The 22,189-nt window shown below is 41.8% G+C and overlaps 1 protein-coding gene across 1 annotated transcript in view; it reads left to right on the forward strand.

Annotated features, from left to right (window-relative positions):
* Positions 1–9,533, forward strand: part of IQGAP2 (IQ motif containing GTPase activating protein 2) — a 258,660-nt gene extending 249,127 nt beyond the window's left edge. Inside the window, exons 32-35 of the mRNA XM_052646137.1 lie at positions 2,031–2,191; positions 3,759–3,896; positions 5,604–5,712; positions 9,420–9,533. Coding sequence (XP_052502097.1) covers positions 2,031–2,191; positions 3,759–3,896; positions 5,604–5,712; positions 9,420–9,533 — 522 coding nt within the window. The remainder of the gene's footprint in view (positions 1–2,030; positions 2,192–3,758; positions 3,897–5,603; positions 5,713–9,419) is intronic.
* The last annotated feature ends 12,656 nt before the right edge of the window (positions 9,534–22,189 follow it).

Here is a 22,189-nt window from a genome sequence, read left to right on the forward strand (position 1 = left end):
CAGGAGATGCAGAGTCACTCCCTGGGTTGGGAAAATCCCCTGGAGGAGGAAATGGCAACGCACTCCAGTATTGTTGCTTTGAAACCCCTGTGGACAGAGCAGCCTGGCAGGCTACAGTCTGTAGAGTTGCAAAGAGTTGGACACAGCTAAGGACACTGAGCTGAGCGTTCAGGCGCAACTCCCCCAAGTTGTCAGAAGAATTGCAACACACCAGACATCAATGCTTAGGAAACATAATAGATGAGTTTCATCTGTTGCTTTAAACAATACCTACTAATTTTAAAAGTGACACTTCTAGGAGAGTTCTCTCTTGAGTAATAACTCAAGTTGTCATATAATCCTCTTGCCCATAGGATCTGCCACTGAGATGATACCTCTGTGTCCCTGAGAATTCGTCTCTAGTCAGTTTAGCCTGAATGCAGTTCAGACTTAAAAGCTAGTTTCTGTTTTCTCATCCCGTATTTTTACAGTTGAGAAACTTCCTGAGAAAAGGATATCAAATTAGTGCAAGGAAGCATCACAGGAAAAGGCTAGATCTGTTTGCCAAGGATAAGGAAGTATATATTTTGGGTTTAAAAATTTTTTTTCATTGTTTTATTTTGTCCAAACATGCAAACTAAAATGGATCTGGAGGTTAAGGACAGTTACATGATCAGGGGAAAAAAAAAAAAGAATTCTGAAAGGGAAGTGGACTCAGCTTTATTCTTCCATGGAAACTTATGGCCATTACTGGCAATAGGCTTATTCCTCCCAGCCTGATTGACTCAAGGGAAGTGGTGCCTTTTCTGTAACTCTGGGTTGGAAAATACTTCTCTTAGGGAATGTACAGTAGAGAAATTGAGGCTTTTGTCTTAAAGAAAAAAACTATCATGAAAGCATCCCCTCAAATATTCTACTTAATGAAGAATTCTTACTTAAAAGGAATGGTTTTTAATTTGTCCACAGAGGAAAAATAATAATAAACTGGCACTTTTCTTAAACATTTTCTTAATTTACCAATTAGAATTTTAAAAAAAAGAATTATATGTTTGTAAGTTTATACCATGTCCCTTGCAAGCTGTAAGCAGCTTGATCCAACTTCATGTTCTAGGAACTCTATTTAAATCCAACTAATAGTTATCCATGTTGAATTTGTTCAGTCTTGAGACACCAGTTGTTGTTTGTGCAAATGTTGGAAACTATTTTTCAGATTAAAAAGTATATTTTTAAAAAATTTATTTTACAAATGGGGCCATCCCTGGTGGACTCTGAGCTTTCACTGCTGAGGGCCAGGGTTCGATCCCTGGTTGGGAAACTAAGATCCCACAATCCTGGCAGGACAGCTAAGAAAGAAAAGAAAAGAAAATTAATGTAATGATGAAATATAATACTTTTCAGGATAAAGCACTCTTCAAAGTATATATATAACATTCTGAGGAAATTGTCTCCTGCTAAAGTCTTGGCTTGTGTACTTTTTAAAACCCTAGTATGCTTACTCTGAAATTGCTTCTTTGCTTTTCCATCAACCTTATATCTGGAGAAGGCAATGGCAACCCACTCCAGTACTCTTGCCTGGAAAATCCCATGGACAGAGGAGCCTGGTAGGCTATAGTCCTTGGGGTCGCAAAGAGTCGGACCCAACTGAGCGACTTCACTTTCACTTTATATCTCAAAGTAAAATATGGGCATTCCTAGTTCTAAAGTAAAAAGGGAACATTTGGGTGCTGAAAGTTTAAAATGAAGTAACTAAAATAAACTGTTATTGTTACTGGGTCACTAAGTCATATCCAGCTCTTTACAACCCCATGGACTGTAGCCTGCCAGACCCCTCTGCCCATTGGATTGGTTGCCATTTCCTTCTCTAGGGGTGTTAACCTGACTCTCTTGCATGGGCAGGCAGATTCTTTACTATTGTGCCACCAGGAAGCCCCAACTGTTGCAACAGTCACAAAGAGTGATTTTAGTACTAGATATTCTTGTCCTAAAGGGGCAGTATTATAAAGCAAACTCCTGCTTCAATCTCATACCATGGCCTTTCCTTTTTACCTTAGGATATTCGAAATCAAAGAATCCATCGTAAGCTTCGAAAAGCTGAACTGGAAAAACTTCAGCAGACGCTCAATGCACTTAACAAGAAGGCAGCATTTTTTGAAGAGCAAATTAATTATTATGACACTTATATAAAGACTTGTTTAGACAACTTAAAAAGAAAGTAAGTTGAAATCATATCTTCTTCTGTAATGTCATGATTTATACAAGGTATCAATTCATATACAATCCTGGGCTGTTCAGGTTGGGATTGGTAGCAAACTTTGATTTATTACATAACCAAAAACTAGAATCTCAATTTTATGATTCGCCATTGTGAGCTAAGAAGTCAGGAGTGAATTTAGAAACATGTTAATTCTCTATAAACACTGGCATTAAAGTTAGTTTTACCCTGTTGTGTTTCAATCAAGTAACTTTAAACACTTGGGGAAGCACTTTGATTATTCCTTCTTTTTTAGTCAAAGGTGTCTTTTAAACACTATTATTTTAAAAAAAGAAAGAAAGCTACGCTTGGGGATATTTACAGTAAACAGTATTTATATGCTTGATAAAGCCAGGTACTTGCTATTGCACGGTGCAGCTTAGTGATTTTTAATTGCTTACTGATTTTTAAAAGTCATGTTGACACAAAAGACAAAATTTGTCAGTTCTCTATTACCCATTAGCACACATATCATAGTTTTTTTTCCCACAATATAGGCAATTTTAATGAGTATTCTTTGCTCATAATTATTCTTATCACTGGATAAGGTCAATCCTAATCAAATTTTAACTACCCATTTAAATATGTAATTCATTATTTTTATGTAATATTTGTAGTCAAATTGACATTAAAAAATGGTACTGTCCAAAAAAGTAAATTGCATTAATCATAGAAGATTTGATGGAGGAATATAACTGAGTTTAAACCTCATTTATCTGGACCCCACTAGTTCTGACTCATTTGCAGGCTTTAAATTACTTTTATGCTATTCCTGTGAGGAAGAAAGTTGGTCAAGCTAATATATAGTAGAAATAAAGTTGTGAGAGATTTTCTTTACATATTTACTGCATCTACAGCAAGGCATTTTATAAGCTCTGCAGTCAAGTGAGATAGATTGGGATTCTCTCTTACATTGTGTGATCTTGAACCAATCCGGTGTTCTCTGAAGTCTCAATTTTCTCATCTTTAAGTGGGATTTGGGAATGCCAGCCTCACACGTGTTGTAATGAGAGCTAAATGGAATACTTGTGGAACAGAGGAATGTATTTTGGAACACAATGCAAAGGTTAATTCTGTAAATGTGAGGCAGTATTTAGAAAGCACTTGGAAGGATGGCCATCTAGTGTTTGTTAAATAAACTAAATTTGTTAAACTAAACACTTTTAATGACCCCTTCCCTTAGGAGTGTGTACACAGTTCATTTCACGGCACCTCAGCTGCTTGCAAAGTGACTTAATGGAGCCATGTGGTCCAATACCCCTGAGACAGCAGAGTGCAAGTGTTATGAAGCATATTCGTCTGTAATTCGAACTTAAGTCACATTGAAAATAGCTTTCCCTTAACCAGTTCAATAGGAGATTTCACTGTGCAGGGATGGTTGTCACTGACGATCACACAATATAAAGTTGCTCAGGTTCCATACCTGGAGGCCAGGGGTGGATGGGGGTGTGCTCCCCTGGCCGCTGTGCTGCCAGGAACATCTGAGTTTGCCACCTTCATGCCAGATGGTCTGTTCTTATGTTGCCAGAAATACTCGGAGATCAATTAAACTTGATGGAAAAGGAGAACCCAGAGGGATGAAGCGGGCGAGGCCAGTGCGGTACACAGCTGCAAAGCTGCAGGAGAAGGGTGTCCTCCTGGACATAGACGATCTTCAGGCCAACCAGTAAGTGGCACCCAGAATCTGCACAGAACACATGCCCCCTCTCATCATGCACATCAGATCTGACTCACATTAGTTCAGCTTCCTGTGGCCTTTGAAGAAAGCTTCACTGGGTCTATCAGGGCTTCCCCTTGATTTCAGATGACAGGAGAAAACACACGTATTGTAATCTCTGGGCTTCCCACCAGGCCTGGCACTGATCGAGAGGCTGAGTTTCCCATGGCTTTGCCAGCCTCGCCTTTCCCTCCAAAAGTACTGAGTCATAGCGGTGAGAATGCAAGGCTGCCTTTCCAAAGCACTTTCAAAAGTAGATTATTTGCTTTGTCTTTTTAAGAAAGTGGGATTTTAAATTTTGGTATTTTACTCAGTGTGCTATTTTCTGCCTGCTTTCAAAGCAAATGGTTTACTGTTTCTATCAATTTGTATTTCCTTAGGTTTAAAGACAAGAAAGAAACCGTTGCTGCCTAGCTCCGAAAAAAATAGATTAATTTTGTTAAAGGCAAACAGGGAGCTGGAGCGATGTGGCTTTGAATGACCCAGGGCCCTCATTCATTCAGCAGTAACGGTCTGAGTGCTCTGGGACACCGTGCACTGTGCTAGGACCTGTAGGGACCCAGGCTTAGAGCCAAACACCCCCATCCCCAGCCTCAGAGGGTTTCAAGCCTAGGAAAGACCACAGAATTCAGCTTTTGTTTCTATGAGTTCCTTTTATAAAAGGCAAGGATATGTCTCCTGCCACATGGTCCAGCATCCCCCCTTCCATAATTGGGAGAAGACAGTAGCTGGGCATAAACAAATATGTTGAATTAAAAAAAAAACAACAATAGTCTGACCTTTGGTCTTGCTCAGTGAGAGTTATTTACAGTTGCAAAACAGGACCTTTCTGAAAATTCCCTGGGGGTCCATTGGCTAAGACTCTGCACTCCCGTTACAGGGGGCCTGGGATCAATCCCTGATCAGGGAACTAGATCCCACATGCCACAACTAAGACCCTATACAACCAAAGAAATGAAAATAAATATTAAAAAAATAAAACCACACAGGACTTTTCTAATTTGAAAGCCACAGATGGTGCCTTGCCTGGGTCAGAGCCTCTCAGCAGCAGTGTTACTGTGTGTATTAGAAGTGGAGGAGACACTCTCCTCCCAGGCACCACGCCAGGTGCTCTTGGGGTCGCTGTTTTAAAGAACCAGATTCTTACGGTCCATCACTCCCTTTCCCACTGTGGGAGGCCAGGCTCACTGCGTGCGGTCTCTGTAACTCCTGCTTCCTCCACGGCCTGGCTTCCCTTCCATTTATTCCATCCTACCTGCTCTTTGACTCAGACCAACTCAGAGAAAACGCTTCTTCTCCTTTGAAGTTGCCATGAAAGTAATCATCTAAGCAACTAACCTCCTGTCAGCCATACAAGTGAACACTTACAGTTCTGTGAATCTCATGTCATTTCAACTGTATCTTATGCTCTTTAAGACCTAGGGTCATATTTGGCCCTTCTTTTGTAACAAAGCCCCTACTCCAGTGCTCTATGGGCTACAGATCTCCTAGTTCCCGTGAGCCAAATCAGGAAAAGATGATGGGAGACTTGGGGTAACTTACTTGGGGTTTTCCCAGCAGGCTGTTCGCTGAGGGGGTTGAGTGAGGATTCCATTCGTTTCAGCTTTAAGCATATATTTGCAGTTCCACATGTGTGAATGGTCCTTTCTTCACTAGGTTTAAAAATGTTACATTTGATATCTCGTCTACTGAAGATGTGGGTATCTTCGATGTCAGATCAAAATTCCTGGGTGTTGAGATGGAGAAGGTTCAGCTCAATATTCAGGTAAGCTGGAATTCCTGCATATTGGGGGGAGTTTCATAAAGGGGGTCATTCTTGGCTTCCCTTGCTTGCATTCTTCCTGACAAACAATGGCATTTAGCTGTACCACGATTATTTGCCTGTCTTTAAGTATTAATGATTTTTTAAAAGCTATGGTTCTTCAAATTATTGGAACTTAAACTGCTTTTAAATGGTAAACCATAGCACTGAGTTTTTCTAAGCCATGTTTTCATTTTGAAACTTAGAGAAAAGAATAATATACACAACAGTATTCAGAGCTATTGATTAAAGGCTGGAAACTTTCTTTTTCTTAGGAAATTGCATTTCTAAGATAACATATACCCAGGGTTGAAACTTTCTGGATCTCATTTCTCCTTTTCTTTCTCCTTCCTAGAATTATTTTTACATCAGTTTCTTAAATTTCTTTGTTAATTCTTTGGGATCACAAGCAAGAAAAACATTGTGCAAAACAGATGGCTATAAATAGAAAAGTGAGGTTTGCAGTCCGAATTATTGCTATTTTTTAAAATAAGAATCACATTTAAGACAAATATGCTTGAATAGAAACTGAGAAAAAAGTTTGTGCCACCGAAAGAAAAAAAGAAGAAAGTGGAGGGTGTTTGCAGCAAACACTTAGGTACTCCAACTTCTTAATGCTTAGCACAGGATCAGTTTAGATCCTTAGAGATCTTTAGATCAGTTTAGAGATGTAGTTGAGTTTTCTCTTTTGTATGAGGTTTTAAATGGAAATAACCCCTATTTACTTGGGCCCCAAACTACTTGTAAAGTGGTTCCCAGGTATTCTGCATGCATCTACATGAATCATCATGATAAACCACTGGGAATGGTGTAAGTTCTAGGCTCACTGCCTGCCTGACCTGTGGCTGAGATCAAGGAAGTCATACCCCCACCCCTAAGCCATGGGGTGAAATACCAGGGCCCTTCTTTTCTGTCTGGCATTCGTTGTAAGCTTAAAGAACAAAAGAAAGAAAAAAAAAAAAAAAAGCTAAATGGTTTGATAAAGACACTGAGATAATGGAGTAAATTGGAGAAAATTGAAGATATTATGTAATTTTGAAAAGTATACTTAAGTAAATAGATTTCTAATGTATTTTAAAGGTCACTAAATGTATCTGTTTAAAAATTAAACTGAACGTCTTGACTCACTCCATGGAACATTTAGATAAATTGAGGAAGAGAAAAGAATGCAGTGATGTGCTTTGGTTAGTGATTCTTCTCTGAAGCAAAGATATATCATGGATTGTCAAGAAGGAAATGACCCAAGGCCAATCAACATCTAGTGAACAGATGAATCACCAATGACCAGGAGACACCTGTTTAGAGAGGCCTTGGGAATTTCACAGGACTTCCTTTTAACATGGGTGCAAACATCCAGCTTCACTTGCTCCTTTGTTAAAGTTCCATAGTAGGATTAGCTGTTCACGCCCTTCACTTAGACATACAGTTGTCAAATGTTACTCCTGAGCTATCTGTAGATGGCTAATATGCTCCAGATTTTTTCAGTCATTCATGTATATCGTCAGGACCAGTTATGTAATTTTCAGGGCTCAATGAAAAATGAAAATGCAGAGCTCCTTACTCAAAATTGGTGAGAATTTCAAGATGGTAACAGCAGAACATTAAGTGCAAGGCCCTTTGTCTAATCAGGGGACTGTGTGCAGATCGAATGCCCATAGAGCCAGCCCTGTATAAAATGATTGTCAGACATAAAGTCAGACATCTTGTCACATATGGCTTTTAGACAGTTCTAGGACGAAGTGAATTTTACGAAAGAGAAATATGCTGGGCAGGTCCTTAGTGTGAGTCAAGGACTTCGTTTCTAAAAGGACAAAGGGAGATTCCTTCTAACTCTATGTGTCTAGATTTTCTTCAACCCAGTCTTTCCTTGGTTCATAAAGATTATATCCTGAGGCCATGTACATAACAGGAAGGCATGACTTACATGAAGGGGTTCTGCTTATACAGATAATGGCTGGTGTTTATGGAGGGCTGCAGCCTTGGCATTCTTCTTTTCCCAGATGAAGAACTGAGGTTCAGAAAGCATGCTATGGAAGGGGCCCCTGGAGTCCAAACCCTGCATCGCTCTGCTCCACTGCCTGTCTCACAGGATTCCAGTTGATCCTGACCAGACAAGAGTGGCTTACAAAGGGTTTGCAGACTCCTTGATCTCATCTACCCAGGAACACACCTGTGGAGTTGGCAGTGTCAACCCCCACTTTATGCACAAGAAAACAGAACTTCAGCAAGGTTATATGTTGTTGCAATCTTCTAGCAAATAGTGGAGCTAAGACTAAAATCTGGTCTTGAACAACGAGTTCAATCCGAGTTCCTCCACTCCCCGCATGGAGGGGCCCAGCTAATTTCCCTCTGTACATGATTCCTTCTCAACTGAACCATGTTGGTTTCGTTCTTTTCCACAAGACTTTAACAGATGATGCCTGTCCCAAAGGAAAAGTGAACCTCCACCCCTGTTTAATAGGCAAAAGCATTCTTGATCAAAGAACTTCACTTCCCTGTGGCATTTCCATCCCAGAAGCATTTCTAAATAATGGAGTGGTTTTAGTTGAGTGCAATTGGAGCTAATTGAGAAAGTGGAGCAGGAAGCTGGCAAGAGCCCACGTTCTCTCAAAGACGATTCCAACTTCTGCAGGTGGCCGTGCTCATTGTAGACACAAGGTATTATCATTAAGAAGCAAGACGTTTTCAGAACTAGAAGCAGGAAAACAAGACCTGGGTATGAGCCTAGGGCAGTTCAGGAATGATATCTTCTGTTTGGGAAGGGCCCCTGTCCTGTGTTATTATAAAATGTTGCTGCTTAGTCTCATGGGTGTGACTGGTGTGAGCCAATGATCAATTTATAAATGAAGGAAATTTTATTAATTTTTCTTTGTTTATACAGCAGTGATGAAACACAGAGAGATAACCTTACTTGAGGATGAGGAACAGAATATACAGGAACCCAAGTAGTCTGTCTAGATCAGGAGGAATTGCTTTGTCCGTTGGTCTCCAAATGTCAGTCTCACAATTTTCATCAATAAATAGATCATTTCTCCCCATTTCTACATATTTATTTATAAAGTATACATGCACTTGGCGCTTTACTCAAAATTTATTTTATAAAATACACAGAAAATGTGAATGCTTAAGGAATGAAGGGAAAAAAATAAAGAGGAGTTTCTAATATTCTTTTTTGCTCCTCAGTGAATTGTCTGACTCTCACTTTAGAAAACACTGGCTCATCTTGCTGTCACATCTGTGTCTTGAGTTTTTCAATTAAAATTAAGCTTTTAATTATATATCTAATGTTAATGGTAATGGTTTTCTCTTATACAGTCCTTATCAGTTCTAAAAATCTGTTTTCTTTCATTGAGATGAGTGATTCTCAAACTATAGCACCCAAACCAACAGTATCATCACTCCTTGGGAACTTGTTAAAATGCCAATTCTTGGGCCCTCCCCCAGAGCTCCAGAATCAGAGGTTCCTGGGGGTGGGGCCCAGCAATCTGTGTTAACTGGCCTGTGTTTCATTAATAAAGCAGCTGATTCCCATGCACACCGAAGTATAAGAATCCCTGCTGAGGTCCTTAGATCAACTGAATCTTATTTTTGTCAACAAATTCCTCTAGAATGTGTTTTAAATGTGGGAAACGTCAAGTTGAAGCTGTGATCGGTGTCCCTTGCAATTGCAGGATTTACTTCAGATGCAGTATGAAGGCGTAGCTGTGATGAAAATGTTTGATAAAGTTAAAGTGAATGTAAACCTTCTCATATACCTGCTGAACAAGAAATTCTACGGGAAGTGAAGTGCCTGCAGAAATCTCCTGGATTCTGTATCACATGGATTAGGAAATGAATCTGTTTAGTATTTTTGTTTCTAAACATGATTGAGATCACTGCTTATACACGTGTGATTTTTTTTTTTTTTTCAAGACCAAAACTGTTCTGAAGAATGTACCCATGTGCCTTTCTGGTAATCTGATACTGCAGTAGAATGAGACACAAAATGAATTCCTGTAAACACTGCCACGTTGTGCTGTGGTGTGGGCACTCTGATTTAAATCTTTGGACATTCTGGGATTTGTTTTAAAGTAGGGAGATAATTTTAGCTGACTAGGGACAAATGTGTAAACCTATTTTCCTATGATAAAAATTTTAATTGTCCCATTTGAATAATGTACCTCTTCATAGATTTTTTGTTGTTGTTTTGATCTGTGGAGAAATGGAAGCTGAATTATTTGTAATGAATTATTTAGACAGATAACTTGGTTCTAAGCCCTGCCTCCTGGGAGTTATCGATTTTAAAGAGAACTTCTGTGCAATTCAAAATGAGTTTTATAAGTAATTGAAAGTGACAGTACAATTACACTTTCTGTACAAAGGTATATATTTTATGTGATTTATTCCTACTCAATGAAGTGCACTACTGCCTCATGGTAAAGACTCTTGGGCCCAGAGCCTTTAAGTGACTAAGGAATACCATGAACAGCGATCGAAGGCCCCCATTTCCACCCCTCACAATCTATTTGAATATTTCCATTGTGCCTCTCAAGTTTTTGTAATGCAATAAGATCAGTATCTGGATGGTTTTTAAATGTATTCTTTGAAAAATTGCTTTATGTAAAATAAATGTTACTGAATTACATTAATTTGCCTTTTGTCTGAATAAATCCAGATCATTTAGTGGGTAGGAGAAGCTTCTTGGTGGGGCCTTTGGGGAAAAGAAATACCATTGACCCTCAAACAACCTGAGGTTTGATCTGTGTGGGGCCACTTATATGTGAATTTTTTCAATAGACAATTTAAACGAAATATGAATTTCTTTTTGACATCTTTTTAGTTTTGATACCTAGTGTTAATAAGCTGTATAACATCTACAGTGTTTTATAACATATAAGACAATATAGGTACTGAGAAATTATTTTATAACAGATGACAGACTTTCAATATTGATAAATACAGTGCAGTACTGTAAATGTCTTTTCCTTATGATTTTAACAACCTTTTCTCTAGCTACTTTATTATAAGAATATAGTATATAATCCATATAACATAAACAATACGTGTTAATCAAGTGTTTATATTATTGGTAAGGGGCTTCCCAGGTGGCACAGTGGTAAAGAATCCATCTGCCAATGCAGGAGACCCAAGAGACACAGGTTCAATCCCTGGGTCAGGAAGATCCCCTGGAGAAGGAAATGGCAAACGACTCCAGTATTCTTGCCTGGAAAATCCCATGAATGGAGGAGCCTGGGGGAGTCCATGGGGTCATAAAGAGTCAGACACTACTGAGCGTGCACCCATGTTATTGTTTAGACTTCAGGTCAACAGTAGGCTATTAGTAGTTGAGTTTTAGGGGAGTCAAAAGTTATGCTCAGATTTTTGACTGCGTGGAGGGTGGGTGAGTGAGGCTTTTAACCCCCACATTGGTTAAAGGGTCAACTGTAATACACCTATACCTGTACTATGTAGGATACAGTTTATAGGGAGAAAAAAATAATTTTCCGTCTATCCTTCAGGGTCTTGGCTGAGGACCACACCCCCCCATAATAAAAGATTAACAGGAGAAAAAGAGAAGTTTAATAACTCCTATACATCCTACATACATGTGAGACACACAGGTAAAATGAGTAACTCCCCCAAATAGCCCAAGCCACCCCCTGAAATTTCCAGCTAAAGACAAAAGACAATGGGGGAGGGAAGCAGTTATGGGAGGTAATCGGGAGATTTCCCTTGTAAATGTCTTTCACAAAAGGGTAACTGCTTGGTTTCCAGAGCTTCTCCTATATCTGCTGTTTTTCAAAACTAGCCAGCTTGAAGTACTCCTTCTACCAGAGATACATATTCTACTCCCTTTCAAGAGTGGCTGCTGTGAGCACAAGTTCCAAACCCTGTGACGGAGACAAGGTGGGAGTCTGTTTTCTCGGTGGTAAGCGAGCAGTCCTCAAAGTTACAGGGACACAGGCTGGCACTGGGCTCTGTCCTTGACACTGATTCAGGGATAGAGGTCCAGGGCAAGTCCTTTTGTTCCAAGTTCCATGTGTTGTTTCTGCTTACTTCCATTGGCCAAGACTTAGACACACAGCCACAACTAGCTTCAGGAGAGGCTGGGCAGTAAGGTCTGTAACTGTAACTCAGCAGCCATGTGCCCAGTGACAACCCGCAGGTCTAGTTGTAAAGAAACGGGAGCAGTGATAGCTGGCGATGAACCCGCCGCCTCTACCACAGCAGTAATCCAGACTCTCAGGCTACCCCTGACCAGAGTACCCCTGACACTTTGTATTCTGTTCATTCATTCATTCAACAGGCTTTATGTTCCATGGGGATTACCAAATGCTGAGAAACTGGGTTAGCCTGTGCTCATTTGGCATAAGCTTCCCAGATGGCCCCAGTGGTAAAGAATCCACCCGCTGGTGCAGGGAACACAAGAGACAGTTTCGATCCCCGGATGGGGAAGAGCCCCTGGAGAAGGAAATGGCAACCCACTCCAGTATTCTTGCCTGGAAAATCCCACGCACACAAGAGCCTGGCAGGCTACAGTCCATGGGGTCACAAAGAGTTGGACGCGACTGAGCACACACGCACAGGTTTGGCACAAACGAACTTGAAGGTAAGAAAGAATTTGGAAAATTCAAATTTAAAAAAGTAGAATCTGCTACTTTAACAATGGTTTCAGGTTATACAGATTTTTTGACTGAGGTAAATACCTTGAAACAATGTTGTCTCAACAGTTTGTAGATGTGGGTTTTTTAATGAATGACCTTTATTACAGACTTCTATCAGAGCAATCATTAAACATACAGTTAACTTCACCTTGAGACTAAATCCTGTCTCCTCCAACTAGCATTAGGTGAGGAACAGGAACCTGTAGGAGGCAGGTGGTAAGTTAAACTTCCTTCTTCATCCTCTAGGAAAGACTTTAAGTGGAAATGTACAAGAGGAGCCAAAATTAGGGGAAGATGTTTAGAAATAAAACCCAACCTTTAGCAGTGTCTCAAAAAGGGACTTGTCTTAACTTATTTCAGTACTGAGTGACATGCTTGAGTATTATTTGTATGGATGAAGATCTTTGTATCATGGCAACACCCCCAAGGAAAGCTGTGAATGTTTTCTCTTGGCCCACAGGATGAGGTCATGTTAAAGATGTTACCAATTGCTACTTGTTTGAGATCTTAAAGGGACATGAATGAATGAGTGGCCCCGAGAAGGAAGCAGGTAAGGAGGACAGGGAGCCAGTGGAGGCATGGGTGCAAAGACTCCTGGAGCCAAGGCTTGCACCTTTCTCAGGAGGACTGAACCACCCCCATGTCAGGGCACAGTTGTTCCCTACTACCCTGAGCCACTAGGACTCTTGGGCAGTGTAGGGGAGAGAAAATCATTTTCCCTATACCCTTTGAGTTCTTTCCTGAGACTCCCTGTGCTAAATGATTAACAAGAGAAAAACAAATAGTTGATTAACATGGGAGATACTCAGGAAAACTACATAAAAATCCCCCAAATGGCTCAAGCTACCATCTTAGCTCAAACGGTAAAGAATCTGCCTGCAATTTAGGAGACCAGTTTTGATCCCTCGGTCGGGAATATGCCCTGGAGAAGAGAATGGCAACCCACTCCAGTATTCTTGCCTGGAGAATTCCATGGACAGAGGAGCCTGGCGGGCTACAGTCCACGGGATCACAAAGAGTCGGACATGACTGAGCAACTAACACACACACACACACCACCTTAGACACTATCTTCAACTAAGATAAAGATGTGAGGAAGCTGGGAGTGGGGGCAATTCTCCGGAAGGTGAGAAGAGGAAACATAGGCCCTGCAGATAAGACTGGGAAAAGTTATCTTTGGTAATAGCACTCTTCCTGGCAAGCCCCCTTTCTAGTGTGAATTTCCCTTACAATTTCCTTTACAGAGAACTTCCTCTCTGCTCTCAGAGCTTCTCCTGTGTCTGCAGTTTCTCAATATAAGATTATGTCAAAGAGACCTGTTTAGAGCGGCCTGTTCTGCTACCCTTCCCGAGCTTCCTCCCCAGGGCTCAAAGCTTTCCTTACTCCTAGGAAGAAGAAAGAAACCACTGGTTTTGCTTTAAAGACACATAGCAATTGAAACACTTAACTTCATTTTTACATAGCTGACTCCTGTATCTTGATGTATGTTTGATCACGGTTCCACTGTTAACAAATCGTTTTTGGTCTGAAATGCTGAGAGGGACCATGCGTCCCCCGAACTTTTAAATTAAAAAAAAAAAAACTTTTTAAATTTATTTTTGGCTGTGCTGGGTCTTCGTTGCTGCAGGGGTTTGTTTTTGGTTTTTTTCCTCTAGTTGCAGTGCAGGGTGCAGGCTTCTTTTGTTGCAGAGCATCACCTCTGGGGTGCTCAGGCTTCAGAAGTTGCAGTTCGCTGGGCTATAGAGCACAGGCTCAATAGTTGTGGCCTATGGCTTACGCTCTGAGGCATGTGGGATCTTCGTGGGTCAGGGACTGAACCCATCTCCTGCATTGGCGGGAGGATTCTTTACCACTGAGCCACCAGAGAAGCCCTGAGCTCCACTCTTCAGCACCTAGAACTTAGAAAGGACGTCACAGGCTTCTAGCTACTCTCAAAGAATGTGCTCTAGTGAACTCCACAAGAGGGAAAGCTGTTGCATGCTGTAATATTCTGGAGGTTTGTGATAAAGAAAGAGACCAAATCAGTGAAAACATTGTCTGACGTGACATATGTTTAAAAAAAAAAAAAAGACAAACCCCAAATGAATTTATTTTTTTCTCCCTGCTCCCATTACAGCAAAGCAAGACTTGACGGCAGTTTTAACCCTGCCCAGAAATGTGACACATAAAACAGTCAATCTTAACTTTTGGATCAAGACTGTTCAGCTAATCTGCATGGTTAAGACCCCTGCAGTTCCCTTCCCCCAGAAGATGGCCTGGCTTGAAATCCTCTTTTCTTTTGCTCTTTTCCTTGTCCCACCCTCCTCCAGCCTATAAGAACCTCCTGGAGTTCCCCTCTAGTTGCTACAGGAGCTGCTGTCTGATTCTTGAATCTCGGAATAAAGCCGATCAGATCTTCAAGTTTACTCAATTTTGATTTTTTAACGCACATCTCCCTTATGTTGCAAGATACATGTTGGCGTATCTGTGTGTGGTCAGGCACTAACTGGAGGTGTTATTCACGATGTAGTTTTTACAGCTCAGGCTGTGGTCAAGTAGGAGTTTGTGGTACTCCTCAACATTCCAAGAGGCAAACCACAAAACTCTGAATGGTGAAAGTTGTCTCTATTTTGAGAGATTCTGGTGTGTATCGGGTGGTCTAAGTGCCGATCAACTTTGTAAAACCTCCATTGCCTCTGTTACTGAAACCAGGATTTAGTAACAGGTTAAGACAGAGCCTTCTAAGTCACCCTGTAAGCTCCAGCGGACAGAGACTGTTCCAGGCCCCGGTTCTCAGAGCCTTGGCAGGGCCTTGTACGTGGCAGGGACACCCAGCACTGGATCCTGCCATGGGGCTGAGAAGGAGACAGATCCCCACCCCTCTCAGGTGCCCCAGGATGGCTCTTGGCACTTGTATTGTTGTAGAATCCAGAGTCGCAAACACTCCTCGGAGGACACTCGAGACAGTGGAGTACGGTTTATTACGCTAACAGCTCCCAACAAGTGATCTCGGAGGACTCGGTTTTATATCCTCAGCTACGTGACTGGTTACATGTTAGTAATTAGTTTTACAACATGCAGGTGGGGAACAATTAACAATTACAGCATGCAGGTGCAGGCACTGTCCTTAATCTGAGACAACCTGACCTTTACCTCCAATCTTTGTTTGCCACCTGTGAGGAGGGGGATTCCTGGTTTTTCTTTAAGGATGGCTAACAGGGTTCAAGCCCAGTTCCCATCCTGCCTTACGATGGCTGACAGTCTTCAAGGTGGAATTCCTCTTCCCTCCCCGCAGTGGCCCCAACAGTATGAATGGTTACTGGTTATCTCATTTTAACAGTGAATATGCACTCTCCAAATAAAATAGCTCATACAGATTCTCTAGGTTGCCTCACTGTCATTTCCTTAGAGTGTAAAATCTCTTAGCTAAAATACATTGGAGGGTGTGATGGTTAATTTTGTGTCAACTTGTCCTGGCAAAAGGATGCCCAGATAGCTAGTAGGGTATTATTTCTGACTATATCTGTAAGGGTATTTCCAAAGTAGGTAAGCATTTGAATCTGCAAACTGAGTAAAGATATTTTCCGTGGGACTTTCTTGGTGGGCCAGTGGCTAAGACTCCACATTCCCAATGCAGAGAACCCAGGTGTGATTCCTAGCTGGGGGACTATACCCCACGTGCCACAACTAAAGACCCCACATGCCACAACTAAGAATCAGCAAAGCCAAATAAATAAAAATCACCCTCACAAGTGTGGACAAGCATCATCCAATCTGTTAAGAGCCCAAAAGGAACAAAAAGGTGCAGGAAGAGGAAATTATCTTTATTTATTTATTTTTTCCTCTTTGTCTTCTTGAGCTGAAACATCTGTCTTCTGCCCTGGACACCAGAGCTCCTGGTTCTCAAGCCTTCAGACTCTGAGACTTAACACCAGCAGCCCCCCAGGTCTCAGGCTGGAAACTACACCATCACTTCCCTTGGTTCTCAGGCCTTTGGACTCATTGAATTATACCACTGCTTTCCTGGTTACCAGCTTACAGACTGCAGATCACAGTGGGACTTCTTGGTTTCCATAACCATATGAGCCAGTTCCAATAAGAAATCTCCTGTTACACATTTATCTCCATATATCCTATTGATTCTGTTTCTCCAGAGAATCCTCACTAATTCAGAAGGGAAATGAACAGATATGAGAAGTGAAAGATATTGAGTTCACCTTATATAACTTGGAACAAGTTTCTGATATTTCTTTTGAATAAATACTGAATTTGACCTTGTCCTAGTGCCCCAAACCACTAGGATAGGCTACCATTCTGTCCATGGTGTAATTAGTGGAAACGCCTTGTTGACCCGCTAGAAATGATTAACTTTACTTCTAAACCCCAAATACCAATGGAGGTTTGTGTCAACAAAAGACGGAAATAGGACTCCTTGATTACAGATCGACTATTTGCTTAAAAAACAAATGTATGGATATCTGCACAACACCTGGAGAATCGAATATCTAATTTGAATACAATTTGATCTTACACCATAGAAGCCTGGATATCATCACCATTAGCTTCCAAAAGGAAATTACTAAGGCAAGTTCTCGGGATATAGTGTTGTCCCTAGAGGGCTTCAGACAGAGGAGGGATAAGTGGAATAGCTGAAGCAGGTAGGTCATCTAATGGGTTTAAATAAAACTGCTTTCATGGGATCTTGGGCTTAAAACTTTCACCATTTGTATAGCATGTTTGTTTTAAACACACTATTAAATACCAAAAACACTATGAGAGGGCAGCTAGTGACTCATTTTAGTGCCAGACAAATTCAAAGAAAATGAAACTGGGAACCACTATAAAGTGGTTGTGAGTGATGCGCGTAATGCTGCAAATGAGATTTCATTTCTGGGGAATATTAACATGCTGGGTAGCCACCTCTGGTTAGGTTAATTTGATGATCCGGGGAAGCTGCATGTATTTGCTCTAAAACTGGCAACAAAAATATTTTGGTATGGGTAACAGGGAACAAATGAAGTAGAGAGATCGATACGTTTTGCAAGAAGCTCTAAAGAGCACACAAATACATGAATTTTTGTAGAGAAAACAGCATATCACCAACAGACCATAATACAAAATTGGAAATTAATCAAAACTTCTAATAACTTACAGATTGAAGAAGGTAAAATGAAGTGGACAAAATATTTATACCTGCGGTGCATATGTTTATACATATTTATACCTGAGATGCATATGTTTATACATATTTATACCTGAGATGCATACCAAAACTTACAAAATGCAGGGAGAAGTGAAAATTAAGCTAAACGGTTCAAAAAGTTAGGATAATTAAGAGTAAATCCAAAGGAAGTCGAAAGAAGGAAATTTTTAAAGCCTGTGTGAAAATTAAGGACACAAAAAATAAACAATCAAAGCAACAAAACAAGACGGGCATTTAAAAAAAACTGGTCATTTCCATTAAAGGGAAAAAAAGCAAAAATACATTATATAAGGAATGAAAGTGAGGTCAAAACTATAAATAAAATAGATGGCTTTAGAAGAATAAAATGTGGTATATAATATAAGAAAATGCTATAGGTTTAAAAAATTAAATATACATGTATCATATAGGTAAATTTCAAAAAAACACAAACTGCAAAAATATTCTTAAAATATGTTACTCTGTGTAAATATTTAAAACATACAGAGCTATACTGAAAACAAAATTTTGAGGGGAAACACAACTATACTATAAGTGCAATAACTTGGATGAGAAAGTTACTCTTCTGAGCAGAGAAAAAGAATGGACTCAGAAAAGTGTAGAGAAAAAAATCTTAATACTGTATATGTAAATGCCATGGGTATTAGGTTCTGTAGTTTTCTATGCTTGAAACATCATATCATTTCAAGAAAGTAATACAAAAACCATTTGGAATCCTGTTCAATTCTTTTTCTCTCTCTCAAAGCAGTTGTTTTCAGGTGTGTCCCCAGCAGCCTCAGCATCACCTGGGATCTGGTTAAAAATGTAAATTTTCAGTCTGTTTCCCAGACCCAGCGAATCTAGAAATGGAACTTAACCATGGGGGGAGGGGGTTTAACAAGCCTGCCGGGTGATTCCGATCCAGGTGTTTGAGAACCCTGTCTTAGAATGTGCATGCAGGCATGTTTGGTTGCTTCAGTCGTGCCTGACTCTTTGCAGCCCCATGGACTGTAGCCCACCAGGCTCCTCTGTCCATCGGAGTCTCCATGTAAGAATCCTGGAGTGGATCGCCATGCCCTCCTTCAGGGGATCTTCATGTCTTGGAATGTTGTTACTGAAAACTTTGGTCTGGAACCCCTCAGATACTACCCATCACATGAGGGTCCTTGTAAAAATGTAGAATCTGATTTCACAGGCCTTGGATGGGGTCCAGGAGCCTGCACTTGTGTGTGCTATAAGTCAAAACCACTTTTTCTGAAGGCAAGTTTTTGAAGGCAAGCTCAATTTTTGGTGGCTGCTCAATTAGCAATCCACAATCTTTAGAAAATACTCAAGTGAGGAGGAAATAGCTCATTCTGTTCCACTCTTCTTTGCTCGGTGTATTTCAGTCCCACCCTAAAAGATATTTCAGTTGACACTCACAAAGAACTTAAGCATTTCATTATTGCTGAAGCTCTTTTGTCACTAGAGGTACATTCTGTCCTAATGCGCTAAGCCATTTCAGCCACGTCTGACTCTGTGCCACCCTACGGACTATAGCCTACCAGGCTCTGCTCTAATAACTAAGGGGGGAAAAAAGAGAGAAAAAGTTATTTTAAACTTGACAGTTTTAGAAGATGGTTAAGAATCATTTTCCACCAATGAAACAGATAAAATTTAAAATTGTGCTGAGAGAGTTATTTCATTTTCAAGGCTATACATATATACACGGGCTTCCCCTGTGGCTCAGCTGGTAAAGAATCCACCTGCAATGTGGGAGACCTGGGTTCGATCCCTGGGTTGGGAAGATCCCCTGGAGAAGGGAAAGGCTACCCACTGCAGTGTTCTGGCCTGGAGAATTCCATGGAGTCCATGGGGTCACAAAGAGTCGGACACAGCTGAGCAGACTTTCACTTTCACATACATATATACTTGTATGTGATTACAGTTTCTTGAGTAATGGACAGAAACTTTGAACAGTGGCCATCATCCAGATGTGGTTCTTAGAAGGGAAGGCTGAAGATACTTTTCATTTTATACCCTTGAACTGTTATATTTGGCTGCACGTGTTGATTTTATATTTAACACTGTATTTCATTGATTTTGGGGGCTCAGTCAGTAAAGAATCCTCCTGCCATGTAGGAGACTCAGGTACAATCCCTGGGTCAGGAAGATCTCCTGAAGAAGGAAATAACAACCCACTCCAGTATGCTTGCCTGGGAAATCCCGTAGACAGAGGAGCCTGATGGCTTACCGTCCATGGGATTGCAAGGGTTGGGCTTAGCGACTAAACCACCACCATTGATTCTGAGATGTTCTCTTCGTGTTTAAACAGTCCTGAAATTGAGGTGTTTCTTACAAGCGAAGGTATGTCACAGTTTAACTGGCAGCATTTTTTTTTCTTGCTTGTGGTACTTAAAATGACTTTTTAAAACCAAATGGCATCTTAGGGAGGGATGCTGAAAAATAGTATGTCGATAGAGTGGAGAAGCATGCAATTTTTATGGTTTACATCTACTCTAGGATATATTTTCCTTGGAGAACTGAATAAGCATTTTTTTTTTAATCATTGCCTTTGCTTTATTGAATAAAGGAGCTCTCATCTCTGCTGAAAAGCTTCTCAATTGCTGATTCTGCATCATCAAAACAGTGAATCGATCCGTTAAAGAGAAATCACCCCCTGATCATCTCATTCTGAACCCCACAGAACACTAACCATCCTTAGAGACAAATTGATGCCTTTGTACCCAGAGAATTAATCACATGTGATTTTTTCTGTATCTAAAATTAGGTCAAACTTGACTCATTTCATTGGAAGAAAATAATTCTTGGCTGCAAACCCCTTCTGAATGATGCTGCTGGTTGTGAGAGACACATGTAAAGCTTCATGTGGGTACCAGAGCAGTGCCCCGGCAGGTGGAGAGGTCAGGACACCTGCTGGCAGCTGACACATCGCACCCTAAAGCTTTGAGACCACTGGCAGGTCCCAGACATCAGTCTCCAGCCACTCAATGAGGATCCGATTCAACTCGGTGGGCTTCTCCATCTGTGTCCAGTGTCCACAATCCTTAATGTGTCCCCTTTTCAGGTGGAGAATCCAGTCCTCCATATGCTTGGACAGCTCAGGAGTGAGCACAAAGTCCTTCTCTGCGGTGACCATCAGGGCTAGAATCAGGATCTTTCTCCCTGAGCCTTTGCAGCCCCACTCCCAGTCCATGTTCCGGTACCAGTTTAGAGGCCCCCTGAAACCAGACTTCTTGAACTCCTGCACATAGAACTGGATGTCCTCCTCAGTGACCATCTTGCTGAGGGTGGGCTCCTCTGGGGTGTTCACAAGGAGTCCTCCCATTTCACAGACTCTGCTCACGGTGATGAAAGTCTCATCGCTTGATCTGAAGAAGCTTTTGAAAGTCCGACTCAGGTTCTTTTCCAGTTCAGCCTCAGCCACTCCTGGTTCCTAGAAGTAGAGCTGATAACTGAAGGCGAGGTTGGCCTTAATGATTTCCATGGAGGACACTTTGGGATTTGACGTCATGAAGGGAGTATTCAAACTGGCCACTGCCCATCTAAGAGTCAGGATGCCGGGAGCCAGCGTGAGGAACTCCGCCCGCGGCAAAGGTCAAGAGGAAGGAGGCTTCTTCGAGCCTCAGGAAAGCCCCTGTTCCCGAGCATCTACCCCCAAAACCAGAGTCTACCTACTTTACTGTTTCATGCTCTCACCTCCACCTCTGACTTTACTTGGGGCTGACCCCCATTACCTCTCTCGGAGAAGGAGTTAACTTACAGCTCCAAGTCAATAGACTTATCACTGGGCGTGACAAGAGTGTTTCCTGAATAAGCATTTTTAACAGCATTGTTTAGTTAGGTTATTCAGTAATTTACCGAGCAACGTCTGTGTACAACCGGGCGCTGTGCGCTGAGAACGATGAGGGGACACAGGAAGAACCAGATGGTCTTGGCGGGTTTAGGTTTCAGGGCTCTCCTCGAGGAATAGCTTTTTAAAAAGCTTAGAAACCCGACAAGTAAGTCTCAACAGCAGTTTATCAGCCCCAGGGTGCAGAACACACCCCCACATCTGGGAGGAGAAGGGGCTGCGGGCAAACTTTCCCAGAAAGGGCCTTTTGAGGGGACCCGTTTCCCTTTGCGGTCCGAAAGACGCGCTCCGCAGACAGGCTCTCACGAAATCGTCGGCCCGCTGCTGCCCGCGGGGCTTCGTCCTCCAGGCGGCCCCGGCCGGAGGCTCGAGGGTCTCCGCCCTGCGCCTTGAATTTGGCCACTCTGTCAAACCAGGGAAAGTGTCACCCGGGCGCCCCTCCCTCACGAGCCAGCCCGCCTCCGGGCACCGCGGCGCAGGTGGAGCCGGCGCGCGCCTCCGCTGAGCTCGGGTTAGAGCCGAGAGCTGCAGCCGCGCCGAGCGCGAGGGCGGAGAAGCGGCTCCTGGGACCGGATGATGCTATACCACTCGCAGCCCGCCTGTCAAAGAACGAAGTGCCCGACCTATGAAATATCTAAGCGGCGAAATCAAGGCACGCGAATAAGAAGCGTCAAAAATTCTGTTCAAAGCGAAGAGCTTCTTCGCATCCGCGGGCCACCCTGTATCGACAGTATAAACTTTCAAATCCACTAACCCCAAGTTACAAAAGCACAAGTCGCTTCA

Source organism: Budorcas taxicolor, chromosome 10 (assembly GCF_023091745.1).
Source record: "Budorcas taxicolor isolate Tak-1 chromosome 10, Takin1.1, whole genome shotgun sequence".
Taxonomy (NCBI): Eukaryota; Metazoa; Chordata; class Mammalia; order Artiodactyla; family Bovidae; genus Budorcas; species Budorcas taxicolor.